Here is a 20,580-nt window from a genome sequence, read left to right as displayed (position 1 = left end):
AATAAAAAATCTACCAGCGGATGTACCGTCGGATTAATCATCAACTCAGGCTCAACAATCCATTGAAAGAACCGACGAAAAAATCCGCCGATAATTTGCGTTAGACGAAAAAATCCTCCAATAAAAATTTTCTTGTGCCGTTTATACCATCAACTCTGTTTTTAGATTATTTAGTTTCTTAATAGTTGCGAAACATTATGGAAAATTCATCAAATAGCATTTTTCGAGCAAAATGTTTCCTTCACATTTCTTGGTATGACTTACATTGTTTAGTAAAATAAGTTAATTATTAGTACTTGTTAGCCACCAATAATTGTCTCACTGTGCAGGTTTCTTTTGTAGTTAGTACTTGTTTAATTTCTAGAAGCTTGCACCAGAGATGGATTAATTGATGTAGATAGTAATTATTTAAAATTCATGTAATTGTATACTAGTTATTCAAGTGTCAAAGCTCAAAGCATAAAACTATTTCGTGCTAAAATTTGTTTCAACTTTCAACATTCCAACATATTAAAAGGGTTAGATTTCTCCATTTTGGACCAAAGAAAAATAAAAAAACAAAAGAAGTGCACTTTATATATAAACAAATAGTCTAATTTGTTTATGTTTGAGACAGTCAAAACACTACAAAAAATTTTGGTAAAAACGGCGGTTTTTTTGGGTATTTACGGCGGTTTGAACTGCCATTATTACCAAGAATGGCGGTTTTGTAAAAAGACGTAATTCTGGGCGCCATTCTGCTTATTACGGCGGTTTTTTAAAAACCGCCACAATTCCCTTGGTTAAAAACGGCGGTTTTTGAATAGGTTAAAACGGCGGTTCAAACCGCCGTTATTTCCAGGGGTTAAAATGGCAGTTTTTTGATAGGTTAAAACGGCGGTTTCTGATAGGTTTAAACGGCGGTTTTTGATAGGTTAAAACGGCGGTTCAAACCGCCGTTATTTCCAAAGTTAAAACGGCAGTTTTTGATAGGTTAAAACGGCGGTTTGAACCACCATTATTACCTTGACAGAATGACATTTTGGTTGATTAAAACGGCATTTTTAAACCGCCATTTTTACCCTGACAATAGCGTTTTGGTTGGTTAAAATGGCATTTTGAACCACCGTTTTACCCTGACAGTAACATTTTTTATCGTTTAAAAAAGCAGTTTTTACCGATGTTTTTATCGCGTTAAATAAATAATTTTGTGATTAAAATTTCACAATAACAAAAAATCATAATCCATAAATGAAATATTATAACTCATAAACAAATTATTAATATAATATATAATTTTTTATTATTGGAAATCAAAAGTAATAACTCCTATACAAAAATTTGTCTTACTAAACTTACCAAAATACAAGCATTGTAATAAGCACTAATTAGTCAAATCTACCATCCAGTTTTCCAAACTATCTTAATATCTAATAATGTATTTAAACTATCTAATAAGTGCTGTTTTTACTACTTCAAATATACATCCTCTTAAGTATGGTCTCCTACTTCAAATAAGACATTTATTACATGCATCTCTTGAAGGTGTGGTAGCTTGACAGGTTCTGGAGGGAGTTTTCCTTGAAGATTTTGTGCACTCAGAATTCTGTTGATCATTTTGTTTTTGGGCAACAAATTATTGGAAGATGATACACCTTTCTTTCCCTTCAGGGACTGCTGATGAAATCTATGCATAACAAGAAAATGGAAGTTTTCAAACCTTTGCAGTATATACCGAATTACATCTCTAAGTACTGTTTCTCAATATACTTTATTTCCTTGATTTGTTAGAGAAGCAGATAAACCTAAACAGTTAACACTAATAATAGATGTAGAAAGCATGTGTTATGTACTTTTTGCAAAGATTAGAGTATTAACCTAATATACCATGTATGTTGGTTCCAGTGCTTGGCAATGGCCACACCAAGGAGCATAAACCTAATATTACGATGACAAATTATTAATATGATCAATGTTTACAAGCAAAAATGACTCTTGCAAGCTATGGAACAAGTATTATTGTACCTCAAGGAGAACATCCTTTGACTCATCCAAGACAATGTCATCGAAGTTATCCCCGACAACAATTTTTACGTCACCATCATTTTGCCAAGTTAGCATACATGTTAGATCAGTGACTAAAATACCAGGCCAAAAGAACATTTATGGAAAATGAAAATAACTCAGTTTTTGGAACTGGATCTGACTTGAGAAAAGGTTTTAACTTGTCATGAAGAAAATCTTCACCAAATGCCTAAGAAAAAAAGCATACATGGAATTTTCAGCCACAACCAAAATTTCAAACATGACTAAGATAGAAGATAGCATTTATGCATATTCATTAACATGATAACAAAATGAACAGAGCCCCTGACAAGTAGAAAGAAGCGTACCTTAATATTGTCAACAGTCACCTCACCATCATATAAAAATTTTCTCCCATCATTATTTCCAATATATGCAAGTACCTATGCAAGATTCGATGAGTTTCATTCTCACATACTTAGATAAAACGAAGAAAGGGTGGTGGTTCCATTACTTTGGTACCTTTTCCAGTGATGCCAAAGAAGCTTGCTACAGGCTTTCCAGCATCTTCATCGTCCATGAACAAAATGCATGATAAAAGAAAGAAAGATCAATTTTGAGATATCAGCAGACAACAGATTAAGCTCCCATTGCTAGTAGTATCAAACATAAAATGCCAGAACTGTGATAATTTTACGAATAAGGACAAGGTGATTAGTGTTAGTTCCTATATACCCACAGAGTATTCGTAAAATTTAAAACTAGTTCAGACTAGTGCAGATAAAAACATTTTCTCATATTATAGATAATAAATAGATAATTTCCCGCAGTCTCTAGATATATAGCCAAGCTACAAACTATAAAGTAACCTGAAAAAGTTAGGCAGTGAATGTAGCTCGTCCATGCCGTGATGTGCTCACAGCTCTCTCCTGCAACACCTGTTATTTACTTGTATAGTGTGAGGTTATTTACCTGCAGAACAACAAAATTCGATGATAATGTGAGGCCATTCCCAATGATGATAGCTGCAGGATCGTTAAATATAGCATAGTGCTAGGAAAAACATAGCTGAACTAAGAACCTCATTGGCACCTCCCACTCCACCAGTTGAGAAAAGATATTAAGATATGATAGCTGAAGGTAACAACAACGGCGTTGCTTGCCACGACGAGGAGATGAGCCAGATTGAAAACGGTGTTGCTTGCGATGGCACAGAGATGAATGACGGCGATGAGATGAGTGACAATCTTCATATCAAATCCAAATCATAGAAGCTCGCTGAAGGAGGAGAACGCGCCGCCAGAGGAGATCATCGCTGGAGACAGCGTTTCAGTTCACAGCACAAAATCTCGTCAGAGGAGAACGCCGAGAAAATCGTTGCCGGAGCATTCACTGGAGCAGATCATCGCCGGAGAAGATCGTCGCCGGATCATTCACTGGAGTAGATCGTCGCTGGAGCATTCGATGGAGCAGATCGTTGCTGGAGCAGTCCCTGGTGCAGAACGTTGCCGGAGCAGAGCACAGATCATCATTTTTGGATTTGACAGTGGTGGCAACGCGTGTTAGGGTTTTCCTTGTTGGGGATTGGATTTAAGATATTTTGGTTTTCCTTGCTTTTCAGTTTTCCTTCGTTTGGGCCTTATTTTTTTTACATTGTGCTCTGATAATGGCGGTTTCAACCGCCAAAATTATCAAAAATTACTATTTTATTCAAATTAATTATGGCAGCATTATAAAATGCCATAATATTTAAATATTACGGCAGTTTTAAAGAACCGCCATAATATAAATGCCATTTTAAACTTCATTTTTTGTAGTGAAACAATGACATCAGAAATTCTTCTATTGATTATGATTCTCGTTATTACTGAAAGTTTCTAAAACCTGATTCCTCCTTAGTGGATTTAAGTTTATTTGAATTGCTGGTTATTACTTTCTTGTTTTCATGATTATGATTCTTGGTTCTTGTTTTCTATATTTAATACTTAGGGTTGATTCTTGTTTGTGGGTTGTTGTTAGGTTTTTTCCGTATCCGAACGTGTGTACGCAGGAGAAGATGAATGTCATAAAGCTGATGTACGACTAGCCCTAACCCAGCTACACAAATATCTCCGCTGAGACTAGACAGTGCTGGTTTGAGAAATGGGCTGTAATTACTTTCATTGTTTCTATTTTAAACTTTTTTAGCTAGTTTATATCGTCTATCTTGTTTACCTAAATTTAAAGCTTCTTTGTTGTAGCAGCACTTTATTTGGAATGCTGAGCACAACCTGGCTATTTGGAAGATATTTGACTATAGGATGGGTCGGCAACTCAAGCAGATGCTGGATGATGTTCGTCATGGGCAGGACCAGCGGACACGCTGGCTCTGACCGGAGGTAAAAAAGGGCCTGTTAGCTCATTCGAAGACCGACTCGGGGTTCAGGCGTTGGCGCCTCACCAACCGAGCTAATAGGGCATCGACTAGGTCGTCCAAGTGCACCAACGGCTCGGAAACCTTCATGAAGATGAAGGCTGTCTTACGAAATTATTAGAGATTAACTATATATCTGTCTTACTAATCACAGTAACTTGTGCTAATTGCACAGGAGTCTTACATATAGAAAATAGAGGCCGCGACTCAGCAGTCTCAACAAAGTAGGGAGGACGCCGCTGATGGATCTGCGGCCTCAGTCGTCAACCCCGTGCGGTTCGGCACGAGACAGCCTCAGCCTCGTACAAGAACACCGTATATAGGATGGGGTCATTCCTCACCAGCAACCTTTGCACCTCGACGTTGAGGCCATCGTCAGGCTCCACCACCAGTCGAGCCGTCCAGCTCGAGGAAGGCGTTGATTTAAAGCTCCACAGGAGCTCCAGCACAGTTTTCAGCAGGCTCAAGAGCTTAATGATTATCAAGAGATCCTCACCCGCGTGACGTCTATGGATGACCTCAGGCTGGAGTTTAGGGAGTCGCTAGAGCGGATGCAGCGTACGGAGGCTCAGATAGAGGTATACCAGGCCCAGATGCACGCCGCTGGCATTGACCCTGCTGGTGGCAGTGGTAGCACTGGTGGCACATGGACATCGTCACCGCCTCCTACACCCCCGACTTAGGGCCACGAAATTGACGACGACAACTACCTGAATTTTAGATATTATGTTTTTGTTTTATTGTTTCATACATTTATTTGGTGTACTTGACTTTTACTTAATTTGCACATGTATTATTTATTTATTTTAAATAAAAAAGTCTTTATTATTTATGAATTGACCACAAATTGTATGAAAATTTAAAATTTAAAATTAAAATTAACCATTTATTTCAAATTTAAAAAAAATGGTCATTACCATTGGAATTACGGTAGGAATAATCCAATGGTAACATGGCGCGAAACAACACGTTTGGCACCAACATTACTATCGGAAAAATCTGCCGGTAATTAATTGGTTTCCTAAGCTAGTAATCTACCGCAAAATTCGACAGTAATTTTTGTCACACGAAATAAATCCAACAGTAAATATTTATCGGTAAGGTTTATACCGTCTGATTATTTTCGATGGTGAATCCGACAATAAATTGATTACGATCGGATATATTTGAAGAATCCGACGGTAAATCTGACATTACGCAGCATTTTTCTTGTAGTGTAAGACATTTCCACAAAGATATGTATGATCCCCGTGGTTGAAAGCGAGCTACAAGAAGTAGATTCTATCATGTATATCAAATTTGGAAACTTACTTTACGCAATACACCAACTTATATGTTTCATCTTCCATACAGTAAATGCACAGTTACCTTAAAAAATATTGCAATGATACTTGATATCCCAATAGATGGTATGCCGATGTTAGAATTTACAAATAACAACATTACTAGCCTAAAAAATAAATTTATGATATAATTTAGTATTGTACCTACTGTAGTTGATCGTAAAGGAAGCGGTGTCAAGTTTGCATGGCGTTGCACCTAAATCACCGCATGTAGTTGGATACAACACTCGGTAGACAGATGTACGTGACGATTAACATATTATTTTTTTGGGACAAATTTGTTTTATGACAAGTTAGGATTGTTAATCCACTGGAAGTTTTTGCCTATGTTCCGAAATTTTTCTAAGATTAGGGATTTTAGTTAGGAATCTGCTTGTCTAACATATTTATATAGAGCATTATGTCGGATATCATGTTATGATTACAAGGATGTGGATGGCACTTTAGCACTACTATGTGTATGGGCTTGGAAACGGTTACCGTTCCTAGCACTGGTTCAATCACAGCAAAATTTTCAGCTTACGTGTGAGTAAAATTACTTAATATAATATGTTAATATATATTATTTGATATGTATTGTTTAAATATATTATTAAATATATCAATTGTGAAAATTAAGGTTTTATTTTATTTCAGTTGGATTGATTGGCGATCGCAACTTCAAGGATATAAAAAGTGGACCATCTTTCATGTCAGGCAGTTACTAAATGATATTCTTGTAGATAGGATAAATTTTTTATTCTATTTAATAGTTTTTCTATTATTGTGCATCTTTTATTGATATTTATAAGTTCATTTTGTTACGTTTTTAGCTTTTTGCAGTTTGTGTGAACCCAAATAGTCATGATCATTAGGTTTGCACATTAAAAAATAAAAATATGGTTAACCAGTTAAAAAACCATAACCATATTTTGGTTAACCAATTTAATAAAATAATTTTAAAATCATATCTATATTTTTAAAATTGGTTAACCAAAATCAAATTTAAAAAAACCGATTAACCAAAACCAAAACCAAATTTTAAAAAATTTTAATTTTAATTTTAATTTTAATTTTCTAGAATAAAAATTCAGTTTTAAAAAAATAGTTTTTTTTAGAAAACCGGTTTTTTATCTGAAAAGCGGTTTTTTGGTTTAGAAACCAATTTTTTTATCCAAATATTGGTTTTATTTTTTCAAAAAACCAGTTATTTTTCAAAATCGGTTTTTTATTTTTATAACCGGTTAAAAACCGATTTTTAAATTTTATAACTGGTTAATAACTAGTTTTATCATATAAAACCAATTTGGTTATTTAACTAAGAATAAAATTTTGGTTAACCAAAAAATAAGTTTGGTTTTTGGATTAACCAAACTATGTACAGCCTTAATGATCATATAAGGAACATTGTAGTTCCAAATGATATCTTGCAGCATTGCTTAATATAGAGTGCAACCGTGTAACATGATAAGTGCCCTCAACTGTTATATCATCTTCATCCACATCTTCAGTTAGACCAGCAATATGATAAGTGCCCTCAAATTTCTTTTCGTTTTTAGTGTTATAAATTGTCCAATCGATGTTAAATTTCGATAAATAACCTCAACTAACTCTTTTAACTCAACATATAACTTGATAACTGACACTTGTGTCTGTGTTTGCTGGTAGATCGAGAATATCCCTTACATACTTGCTTCATTAGCCACGTACATTATTTGAAACTGAACGAATAATAACACAGTTTGTCTACGAAAAATATTTGTTACTCTTTTTAATACTTGATTATCAACATATTAACAAAGTATACTCTTAGATTTCTCATATGTTATTGCAAAAAGATAACAAAATCACATAGATTTTCACACACAAAACTCATACCTTCAGATTTTTCAGGAAAAATTTGACTATTATAATATATTTTCAACCTAGCACCTCTCTCCATTTTTATAATCTTACACTCTCAAGGAAAAAACCTCTCACACTCACATTCACACTCACACTCAACCTAACAAATCTATTCTTCCTTTTATAATACTTCAGTTATATTTTTTAAATAAAAAAATACAATACGCCTCCTGTATAACGTCAATATGCCCGTGTAATGTTGTAAACCCCGATTAATTAGTAGATAATTAGTCAGTAAATTAGTTTTTAATAAGGAAGATTAGAACTGCGAATATTTTATCAAATTAGGATAGAGCTCATCGGAACGAGAATTTTGACACTAATTTCGAGGAAATTGGTCCAATATTTGACCGAACGGACCGAACTGGTTGTACCGGATCCAAACTGAGCTATCGGTCCAACCGAACCAACCTTTTTTAATGAGCCCGAAAGCCCTTTCTTCCTCATTTCACCAGCAATCAGCGTGAGAGCCCCAAGGAGGAAAAAATGTTTCCAACCCTTACGGTAACTTTCCAACTCCAATAAGTTCTCTGTTCGAGCTCCGATTATAATGACCCTCAGTTTTAAAAATATAAATATAAATAAGTTATAATTTATTTTATAAAATTAGAATCTCCTTATTTTAAAAAAAAATTATTCAATTATCAGAAATCGAACTAATAATTTTAATTTAATCAAATTCATATTATTATTATTATTATTATTATTATTATTATTATTATTATTATTATTATTATTATTATTATTATTATTATTATTATTATTATTATTATTATCTTCTGACTTTCCTATTTTGATTACCTATGCTTTCGTTTATATATATATAATATACCTTATTATTATTCACTAAAGTTCGTTCCTGTATTATTATTATTATTATTCACTATTTAACCTAATACTTCAATCACTATATATATATATATATATATATATATATATATATATATATATATATATATATATATCCACTAAAATTTATCATTATCGATATGCATACGTATACATATAATATTAAGCTTTGTAATATAATATTATGCTATTATAATTCATTCTTAGCTTCCTTCTATATAAGTATAATTTATTATTACAATTCACTTTCATAAAGTGTATATATAATATAAAGGAAGCTAAGGCAGCGTACTAATCATACATATATATATATATCATTAACGTATGCGAGAGGAAAGAACAGAAAGAAAACGGAGAGAGAAGACCAAGAGAGAACGTAAATTCTTCTGAACCTCCGGCTTCGATTTTTTTGTAATCCGTAACTCCAATCAAAAATCTAATTCGGTAAGAGTATTCGTAACCTCTTCTTCTACACGTTGGCACCATTTTTTATTAGTGGAAGTTGACAGTGACATAGTTCATCTTTTCTTTGGGTTTGGCCAACGGGAATTTTAGGAGGCATAGACGATTCTGGACGTTTTCTTCTTCGATAGCTCGGTCAGAAAGCTTCTCCGAAGCTTTGAATATTTTGATTCCGTACGAAGGTATGGTTTTGGTTTCTCGTAGTTAACATTTAATGTCACGTGAAAACTCAGGCTAGAAGACCTTAAGATAGGAATGGACTGAATGTATAATTGATGGATTGTGTATATGGAATAGAATGTGTGGTTCAGCTGTTGTTAATAATTTGCTGTTGAAGTTGGTCGGTTTGGAAAAAGATTTAATATTGGTATTTGTTTGATTTTGAAATAATTTGTTACTGGAAATGATTTGAGTGACTGAGAGGTGTTTGGTTTGATAGTTGGGACCCTTGAAGGGTGGCAGAAATTTGAGTCTTAGAGGAGATATTGCCAAAATTTCTTTAAGAATTGGAGTTTTGATTTGAGGTAACATTTTAAAAGGGAAAGAGATTATTATGTGGCTTGTGTATTTGAGACTATTTATTGACCCTCTGTCGCAAGATGTGACCGGGCACTTTAACTCCCCGGATTCCCCCATGGGCATGCATATATATGAATATTGAATACTATATTATTGAGCTTGGAGTTCGACTCCATGGAATACTATATTGTTGAGCTTGGAGTTCGACTCCATGGAATACTATATTATTGAGCTTGGAGTTTGACTCCATGGAATATTATTGAGCTTGGGGATGCGCGCACAGAGGGACTGTCCAATGGTTAACTACCAGGACTTGTCGGGTTGGCTGTATAACCGACAGATGAGACTCATCAGCCATAGGACAGGCATACATCATATGCATTTGTTTGTTTGCTTGAGTGTGCATTGTTTTGGTTTGCTTAACTGTTTAATTCTGCTTATCCGCTACTTGTTCTACTTGCTGTAAATGCTTCTCTACCTGTGCTTTTCTTGCTTGAACTATATGTGTATGTTTTCTGAGAAATCCTTCTTGGCGAAGGTGTGAGGAGAGAGGATTGTTCCACCAATGATTCGGAGGATTAGAGGAGACAGAACGTGAATTATTAGGTTAAAGTTAGATTCAGAATTAGAATACCTTAGATAGCTTACCTAACTTTTGGTTTAGTTTATTTTCCTTAAGAATGATTCTGAGTGTCGAAGTTTTAGGAATGCCTCTGGCTTTCCCGAGACCTTTTATATTAACTATGCGGGCACCTTTACCATACTGAGAACCTCCGGTTCTCATCCCATACTATGTTGTTTTTCAGATGCAGGTCGAGAGACACCTCGTTGAGCATTTGGGTATCCTCTGTACGAGCGAAGAACTGTCTTTTGGACTGTCATATTTTGTTTTAGGCTATGTATATATGTTTATAGAATCTCCGCCTGTATATTTTGTGTTTTGTCCCTCCTAGAGGTTGACTTGGAGATACAGGGGTTTATTTTGTGGTTTGAGTTTTATTTTGGGTTGTATATAAACATAATTATATACTCTGGTCGGCCTTAGCTTCGCAGGTCGAGTCTGGAGCTTGCTATCTGAGTTTTGGAACTCTGATATGTATATATATGTGTTCAGTTATCTTTCGATTTTACCTGTCCGTTTTACGAATATCCATGCGAGTGTGTCACGATTTTCTGTTTATCAATTTGTTTAGCTTGTTTTTCAAGGCTCCTAGTCTATTATCTTCTTTCTACTATTATAAGTATGTATTTTAATTTTTAGAGGTCGTAATACCTTGCCACCTCTGCTTTACGACTTAAGCGTAAGGCTCTGTGTGGTAGGGTGTTACATTATGGTATCAGAGCAGTTCGTTCCTATAGAGCCTGAGGGATGGACTGATTATGCTTCTGGGCATACTCTGGGTGTGTGTATGTGCTATTAGGATATCTGATTGATATATGTGGCATAAATGTTCATGAGCATGCATCTGGAACTTGAAACATTAAACTTGCGATATTGAGACTGATCAACTTAATATCACTTGTTTGGTGTGAACAGGGACCAAATGTCGTCTCGTGGATCCAAACGAGGTGTTCAGAGAGGAAATCCCGTGGTTGAACCAATGCGAGGACGTCCAGGTGGAAACCCTAGTGCTAGTACAAGTAACGTAAGTCGATACTATAGGTCTATGACCCTTACTGACTTCCTCAAGAGTGGTCCACCTCGGTTTAACGGAAACGCGAATGCCCTGGAGGCTGATCAGTGGTTTCGAGAAGTGGAGAGGTTTTTGTACACTCAGCATGTTCCTGAAGTACAGTCAGTAGAGATAGTGACTCATATGTTGGAAGGAGATGCTCAGAATTGGTGGCAAGAATTGTGTCATACCTTGCAGGTGGAGTTAACGGATGTCTCTTGGCATGGATTCAAGACAGAGTTTTATGGGAGATATTTCTTGCATGCGTTTCGCATTGCAAAGGAATTGGAGTTAATGCAGCTGAAGCAAAAGGATATGTCCGTTGCCGACTATACCCGTGAATTCGACAACCTGTGCCGTTTCTCAAAAACTTGTCAAGGAAATCCAGCTGATTATGAGGAATGGAAGTGTGCTCAGTATGAGAAAGGACTAAGGAGAGATATCTTTAATTACGTGTATCCACAAAAGCTAACAAATTTCACTGAGTTGGTTAAGAAGAGCCAGCTCGCTGAGGATTGCTCCATGAAGTGGACACTGCTACAGGAAGGCTTTGGTGAGACCACTCCAGAAGAGCCGCGCAGGTACGGACTGGGAATGTGTTTTCGATGTGGAGCACCGGGACATATGTCTAGGGATTGTTCGCGTGGGAGAGCCGCAGATACGGGTTGGCCACGATAGGATCGAGGTAAGTATGATACCGAATGCGTAGAAAGGATTTGTTCTGTATAGAGCTAGGACCCCGCTTTCGTTTAGGTTACATAATCGAATATGAAAGTTTAGGACTAGAAAGACTGGACGTAGTTTTGGACTTAGATACATACTAGAAAATTAGGCCGATAGAAATATCTCTTTAATAACCGATTAGGTGTCAAGAGAAAAAGTAAGTTGTGATAGATTTAGTGTTAGAGACTGAACCAGTTTCGATTGTATTACGAAAGGTGGAACCATTAGAATCGGCAGAACTTAAGAGCTAGACGAAGTGCGTATTAGAAGTGATAAACCCGTCGATCTAATACCAACCTGCCTTATAACCTTTCTGTATCAAGTCTATCTTGCATCTTCCGTTTTGCGTAGACTTTTAAGCCATAAGAATATCCTGGATTTACAAACAAAGCATGTCAAATCTTTCTGTTTTTCTTTGATATGTTTAAGAAGGGAGGTTACGTTAGCGTGAATCTTTTCCATGTTATATCAATTTTCGAGGACGAAAATTTTTATAAGGTGGGTAGAATATAATGACCCTCAGTTTTAAAAATATAAATATAAATAAGTTATAATTTATTTTATAAAATTAGAATCTCCTTATTTAAAAAAAAATTATTCAATTATCAAAAATCGAACTAATAATTTTAATTTAATCAAATTCATATTATTATTATTATTATTATTATTATTATTATTATTATTATTATTATTATTATTATTATTATTATTATTATTATTATTATCATCATCATCTTCTGACTTTCCTATTTTGATTACCTATGCTTTCGTTTATATATATATATAATATACCTTATTATTATTCACTAAAGTTCGTTCCTGTATTATTATTATTATTATTATTTACTATTTAACCTAATACTTCAATCACTATATATATATATATATATATATATATATATATATATATATATATATATATATATATATATCCACTAAAATTTATCATTATCGATATGCATACGTATACATATAATATTAAGCTTTGTAATATAATATTATGCTATTATAATTCATTCTTAGCTTCCTTCTATATAAGTATAATTTATTATTACAATTCACTTTCATAAAGTGTATATATAATATAAAGGAAGCTAAGGCGGCGTACTAATCATACATATATATATATATATCATTAATGTATGCGAGAGGAAAGAACAGAAAGAAAACGGAGAGAGAAGACCAAGAGAGAACATAAATTCTTCTGAACCTCCGGCTTCGATTTTTTTGTAATCCGTAACTCCAATCAAAAATCTAATCCGGTAAAAGTATTCGTAACCTCTTCTTCTACACGTTGGCACCATTTTTTATTAGTGGAAGTTGACAGTGACATAGTTCATCTTTTCTTTGGGTTTGGCCAACGGGAATTTTAGGAGGCATAGACGATTCTGGACGTTTTCTTCTTCGATAGCTCGGTCAGAAAGCTTCTCCGAAGCTTTGAATATTTTGATTCCGTACGAAGGTATGGTTTTGGTTTCTCGTAGTTAACATTTAATGTCACGTGAAAACTCATGCTAGAAGACCTTAAGATAGGAATGGACTGAATGTATAATTGATGGATTGTGTATATGGAATAGAATGTGTGGTTCAGCTGTTGTTAATAATTTGCTGTTGAAGTTGGTCGGTTTGGAAAAAGATTTAATATTGGTATTTGTTTGATTTTGAAATAATTTGTTACTGGAAATGATTTGAGTGACTGAGAGGTGTTTGGTTTGATAGTTGGGACCCTTGAAGGGTGGCAGAAATTTGAGTCTTAGAGGAGATATTGCCAAAATTTCTTTAAGAATTGGAGTTTTGATTTGAGGTAACATTTTAAAAGGGAAAGAGATTATTATGTGGCTTGTGTATTTGAGACTATTTATTGACCCTCTGTCGCAAGATGTGACCGGGCACTTTAACTCCCCGGATTCCCCCATGGGCATGCATATATATGAATATTGAATACTATATTATTGAGCTTGGAGTTCGACTCCATGGAATACTATATTGTTGAGCTTGGAGTTCGACTCCATGGAATACTATATTATTGAGCTTGGAGTTTGACTCCATGGAATATTATTGAGCTTGGGGATGCGCGCACAGAGGGACTGTCCAATGGTTAACTACCAGGACTTGTCGGGTTGGCTGTATAACCGACAGATGAGACTCATCAGCCATAGGACAGGCATACATCATATGCATTTGTTTGTTTGCTTGAGTGTGCATTGTTTTGGTTTGCTTAACTGTTTAATTCTGCTTATCCGCTACTTGTTCTACTTGCTGTAAATGCTTCTCTACCTGTGCTTTTCTTGCTTGAACTATATGTGTATGTTTTCTGAGAAATCCTTCTTGGCGAAGGTGTGAGGAGAGAGGATTGTTCCACCAATGATTCGGAGGATTAGAGGAGACAGAACGTGAATTATTAGGTTAAAGTTAGATTCAGAATTAGAATACCTTAGATAGCTTACCTAACTTTTGGTTTAGTTTATTTTCCTTAAGAATGATTCTGAGTGTCGAAGTTTTAGGAATGCCTCTGGCTTTCCCGAGACCTTTTATATTAACTATGCGGGCACCTTTACCATACTGAGAACCTCCGGTTCTCATCCCATACTATGTTGTTGTTTTTCAGATGCAGGTCGAGAGACACCTCGTTGAGCATTTGGGTATCCTCTGTACGAGCGAAGAACTGTCTTTTGGACTGTCATATTTTGTTTTAGGCTATGTATATATGTTTATAGAATCTCCGCCTGTATATTTTGTGTTTTGTCCCTCCTAGAGGTCGACTTGGAGATACAGGGGTTTATTTTGTGGTTTGAGTTTTATTTTGGGTTGTATATAAACATAATTATATACTCTGGTCGGCCTTAGCTTCGCAGGTCGAGTCTGGAGCTTGATATCTGAGTTTTGGAACTCTGATATGTATATATATGTGTTCAGTTATCTTTCGATTTTACCTGTCCGTTTTACGAATATCCATGCGAGTGTGTCACGATTTTTTGTTTATCAATTTGTTTAGCTTGTTTTTCAAGGCTCCTAGTCTATTATCTTCTTTCTACTATTATAAGTATGTATTTTAATTTTTAGAGGTCGTAATACCTTGCCACCTCTGCTTTACGACTTAAGCGTAAGGCTCTGTGTGGTAGGGTGTTACACCGATCGCCGCATCGTTTGTGGCCACGCGTCCACCGTGTCGAGCTCTACATTTCTACCAAAACAATTTCACTGGTAACTTGTTTAATCATTCTCAGCCCTCTTTTCCCCCAATTTTCAAATTTTCAATGTGAATGTTGAATTTCTTTGATTTTTGATGTTTTAGAATCCAATTAGCTTGAGGAAAACATTCACTCTTACTTATGTGAAGCTTGGGTAAGGTGAAGATATGATAATTTTATTTTAATTTCATTGAATTTGAGCTTTGAGTATTAAATTGGATATATATGTGTTATGAATGTGTATTAGGTTGTGAATAAATAATTGGAGCTTGAAATTGTGAATACTAGAACTTGAAGGAAGCGGATTAGTTGAGGTTTTGAGGGCTGTGTTCTTTTAGGAAAATTGTCTTGGAATAATACTTGAGAATCGGCTAAGATATGGTTCAGGTTTCTTGCATTTAATCTATAATGTTCTGTGAAAACTTAGGCTAGATGACCATAGGATAAGTTGGATTGTATGTGTATATTTAATGCTTAGTATCCTGTTGATGAACATGGTTGGTTTGGTCTTGTTGATTAACTGGTGATTTGGTGAATTATTGATTTGAGGTATAACTATGTGGAGGTTGTTGTGATAACGAGGTATTTTGTGTTAAAAGCCTAGGATTTGTGAACTATAATTCTTAGTTGAATTTTGGTTGTTGAATTTGAATATTGTATGAGTTTAATTGTTGATCTGAGGTAGATTTATTGTGGTGATTGTTATGATGATGAGGAAGGGTATGTTGAATTGAAAAGAATGCAGGTTTGGACCCGAAAAAGGTGGTAAAGTCCGAGTTTTAGAGGAGATGCTGCCGAAATTTTATAAAGAATTAGAGATTTTGTTTATATGATTATTTAAAAAGATTTAGATTCAAAGGTTATATGGTTCGATTTTGAGTTATTAAGAAAATGAGCATGTTTTAAGTTTGATTCATTTAGAAAAGAATGAATTATGTTTTGAATTGGAACTATCGATAGACGGAATGGGAGGTGTGATAATGAAGGATAAAGATTGAATACGTTTGATGTATGATGATGAATGAGATGCAATTGAGAATGATGTGGATGTTGATGAATTAAAATTGAATTATTTATATGGCTTATGTATTTCAATAATCTGAGATACGAGATTCCTTGGATAAAGTGTCGTGGCTTGCCATCACGTGTACCAGGTAGAAAACTCGATACTCTGTTGACCCTACAACATAAGTGTGACCGGGCACTATATAAATTTCCAGGAATGTTACCCCATTGAGAAATATTGATTATTTGAGATAAAGTTATGCATAGACTCTTGGGGACAGTCTAAGTACAATACAGACTTGTCGGGTTGGCTGGATAACCGACAGATGAGCCTCATCAGTCATAGGACAAACATGCATCATATGCATATTACTTGAACTACTTGCTTGTGCTTTAATTGGGTGTGCCTAAATGTACTTGCCATGTTAAATGTATATTTGTTAACTGCAGTATTTGTAACTTTCTTGTGCTTGCCTTTATCTGTTTAAATGTCTGCGAAATGCATGATGGTGTTGGAGGTATGGAGGAATGGCAGTATGAGACTTAGATGTAAGATTAAGCTAAATTAGGTTTAGGTACTCTTAGAAAATCACCTTTATGGCTTCTGTTTAATACTTTTAACTCTATAATCTGAGTGTCGGCATTCGAGGATTGCCTCTGGCATTTCCAGGACCTTATATATTATGTGTTTGGCACCTTTACCATACTGAGAACCTCCGGTTCTCATTCCATACTATGTTGTTATTTTTCAGACGCAGGTCGAGAGGCATCTCGTTAGGCGTCTGGACTCTTGAAGCGGAGTGGTTACTGCGTTATTTTGTTATGCTATGATGTATATATATGTACTTAGTTTTCTCTCCGCATAACTACTTGTTCTTTTTTTACCCTCTTAGAGGTTTATGGAGAGGTAGGATTGTGTATATGAACTTTTGGATTTTTGATACGTATGTATATATGTGTAAATATTCACCGGCCAGTCTTGACTTTGCAGGCTGAGTTAGGAGTTTGTTATTTTGTATCTTTGGCACTTTATTTCTACTTCTGTTATCATATGTTTAATAGTTATGGTTTTTTTAGCACACAAGTTAACTCGTTCCTTGAGCGTTGCGCTTTTATTTTGCGATTTTTGTTTCCTCTATTTTTCAAGACTCTTAGCATATTATAATTCTTCAGCTATTATACGTACTCATTTTATTTTAGAGGTCGTAATACCACACCACCTCTATTTTACGACTTAAACGTAAAGCTTAGTATGGTAGGGTGTTACAATATCAACACACCTCCTATGTATTGACAATTACTCCATGTATTATATTTTTAATATTAAAATAACACAATACGTCCTGTGTCTTGTACTTTTAAATATTTAAAAATGCAATATACTTCCTGTATATTGCTGCTGATAAATTAGAAAAAGATTTGCTACAACAATTTGTCCACCACAAATTGTCCCACCCAAAATTTTAAACCATACATAAGATCTAATAATTAAGTGTTATAGCAAAACCTGATGAATATCTAAGAAAACAAATATCTAATAATACAGCAACGAAATTGTTATTTTTGCAAAATTGACTAATAAATATATTAAAGCATAAATGTTCTTATTCTGTTACAAAATGAACATTAATGAATTTTTTATTTAGATAAAAAAAATTAAATTCCTAGGTTTTTGTAATAATTTATTAAACTTAATTAATAGTATTTTATTAACATATCAAACCGAAAACAAAAGTTTATTAATATTCTCAAATAAACATTAGAAAGAATAAAATGATACTTTTGTTGATCCTACGACATACATTTAACTGTACAATATTTTTAAACATAAGAAAATAATATTTTTTTTATGAAATGTTTAAATAATATTTTTTATTTTTTATTTATAAAATATATATTTTTCTTTTTTTAAGATTAAAATAACATACATGATAGTTTATTTGACCAAAATATATCTATCAATAATTATTATTTATAATTATCTATAAATTAATAAAAATAATTTAGCTGCTTCAAATAATAATAATAATAACAATAATAATAATAATAATAATAATAATAAATTTTACTTATCTTTTATATTTTAACTCGTTACAAAAATATTTAATTTAAAATTTAATATATTTTAGTATTAGTAATTTAATAAATTTGATCTCTTATTATGATAAAAAAATTAGATAGATATACAAAGAAAAATAAGAATTGAAATTAAATGAAAAATATGACTTGAAATTAAAAAAGAATATATAAAAATTGAATATCATGAAAGAGAATCACTCTACCTTAGGTTCTATAAAAATTCTTAATGTAATAAGAAAGAGACTCAACCAACTTTACTTGTTCACACTATGATTTGAAATAAAAATAAAATTGAATAGAAGAGAATCATTTTACTTTTATTTTTTTTAGGTTTAATTACTCTGTTGATCCCTATAGTTTTGCAAAATTTTCAATTAGGTTCTTATTTTTTTTCTTTTAATTGGGTCCCTGTACCAATTTTTTTTTTCAATTAGGTCCCTTTTGGTAGTAATTGGTTTAATTGTATAGGGACCCAGCTAAAAAAAAATTAGTGTAGAGACTCAAATAAAAGAAAAAAAAGCGTAGAGACTCAATTAAAAAAAATTAGCGCAAAAACTGAATTAAAAGAAAAAAATATAGAGATCTAATTAAAAATTTCAAAAAATTATAGAAACCAAGAAAGTAATTAAACCTTTTTTTTATTCAATTTCTTATGGGACAAAAAAGAGACTAATCTCGCTTGTTTTTATCATAGTTTCATCATGAAAAATGAAACTGTAAAATGATTTTTCACATCTCTAATTTCTTTCTCTCACACAGTTACAATACTTTAAGAGATATTTATACACCTCATATTATTTTAAAGATTAAAAAAAATCCTAAACCTACTAATATAAAGTCTAATTTTTTAAACTAAATAAATAAAATCAAAATACTTAAAATTAAATTAAGCATTCTAACATTTAAAAATATAAATTGATAACTATTAAATAATATCTATCCAAATCACAAATATTTAAAAAACGTATCATATTTATTTATATTTGATATTTTATCAGATAATATAAAATATTTTAATTTGTTATAAAAATATCTAATTTAAATTTTTATACGTTTCATGATCATTAAGGAAGTAAATTTTATTTATTATTAATGTGATCAATTTTATTCATTTTAATATTTTATCATTAATTATAAAATACATAAAGAATTTAAATATTTTTTAATAAGTTAAATATTTTATATTATGTCGTAAAATTTACAATAATGATAAATATTATTTTTTATATTATTATTTGAATAAACCAAATAATTATCATTAATTTATATATAAATATAATCTTAATAATTATTGATGGATATTATGGTCGAATAGATTAAATTAAAGTATATATTATTTTAATCTTAAATGAGAAAGGAATAATGTAAATTTTATAAATAGATGGAAAAAATGTCATTTAAATATATCACAGTATTTTTTATTATGGAAGACGAAAAACTTGCCGAAATAAATATCCATGGATATTATTGATGATAGAAAATTATATGAAAATTCATAAAGTATTTTATGGGAATGGAAACATTCTAAGTATCCATCCTACAAAAATTTGTTAAATTGATGCAAATATAAAATTTCTTAATTGTTCTCATTTATATATATCTATTAATGTTAATTCAATTCTTTTTTTTTTTTTGTTCAATTATATTTGTATTGTCATTCTCTGGTATTTCAGTCATCGTAGATCATTTTCAATATTACTAACCATGAATTTGTGTTAAACTTTAATTATGTTATGATATTATGTTAAATTATGTTATATTTTGTTACATTATATTAAATTATATTGAATTATATTTTTTTATTAATTTTCTTTAAATTTTTTAAACGAAGACGAGAAGAAGAGAATACCCGTTCAATAGATAGTGATTGCTATCTCTATTCCTCACTCATGTTATTAACGTATAATTAATATGCCAGTTGGATGTATTATGGTATTAAAAGATAACTAAAATCCCACTAACATGGCGGTAACCAAATTGATATATAAATCATTCGGCAAAATATATCACATTTGTTTAAGATATTCCACTATTTGTGTCAACATCAGCATGCAATAATACATCCCCTCTAGTGTATGTAATAGGCATCGGTCGTTAGTTATTATGTTCTTCATTGGCAACTATATAAATATTATTTTGTTCATTTCTTTATATATATAATATATATATATATAATTTTAATATTTTCTCTTGATAAATTTGATAATTTTATTTTTATTATTATTGATATATGTTTGGTTGTTTTATTTTTATTATTTATAAAATATTGTTTAATAATATTTTAAAAATAAATAGACATAAAAGAGTAAAAAGATCAGTTTTTATATTTTTAAATTTTTTAAAGATATTTTCGAATACAATAATACTATATCACGAAGTTATTTTAGTAACTAAATTTAATTAAGTTAGTCAAATAATTTATTATTAACACAATA

General features: G+C 32.5%; 1 protein-coding gene and 1 long non-coding RNA gene across 4 annotated transcripts; both read left to right on the top strand.

Annotated features, from left to right (window-relative positions):
• The first annotated feature begins 8,787 nt into the window (after positions 1-8,787).
• On the top strand, positions 8,788-12,387 carry LOC140184397 (uncharacterized). 2 transcript variants are annotated; one of them, XM_072235060.1, is made up of 3 exons: positions 8,788-8,937; positions 9,049-9,137; positions 10,281-12,387. In XM_072235060.1, exon 3 carries the CDS (start codon positions 11,019-11,021, stop codon positions 11,823-11,825), a length of 807 nt encoding a protein of 268 aa, XP_072091161.1. In that variant the 5' UTR covers positions 8,788-8,937; positions 9,049-9,137; positions 10,281-11,018; the 3' UTR covers positions 11,826-12,387. The 2 variants fall into 2 exon arrangements, with proteins under 2 accessions (XP_072091161.1, XP_072091162.1); XM_072235061.1 differs by having other exon boundaries at positions 8,788-9,137.
• A 557-nt stretch (positions 12,388-12,944) lies between these two features.
• LOC112796263 (uncharacterized) lies at positions 12,945-17,135 on the top strand. Of its 2 annotated transcripts, none has more exons than XR_011880924.1 (3): positions 12,945-13,132; positions 13,244-13,332; positions 16,819-17,135. It is a non-coding gene; the product is annotated as an uncharacterized lncRNA (long non-coding RNA). The 2 variants fall into 2 exon arrangements; XR_003199068.3 differs by lacking the exon at positions 16,819-17,135 and adding an exon at positions 14,479-16,801.
• The last annotated feature ends 3,445 nt before the right edge of the window (positions 17,136-20,580 follow it).

This window comes from Arachis hypogaea, chromosome 4 (genome assembly GCF_003086295.3).
Source record: "Arachis hypogaea cultivar Tifrunner chromosome 4, arahy.Tifrunner.gnm2.J5K5, whole genome shotgun sequence".
NCBI lineage: Eukaryota > Viridiplantae > Streptophyta > Magnoliopsida > Fabales > Fabaceae > Arachis > Arachis hypogaea.
Note: the sequence above shows the minus strand (reverse complement) of the source record. Positions and strands in the feature narration are given on the sequence as shown.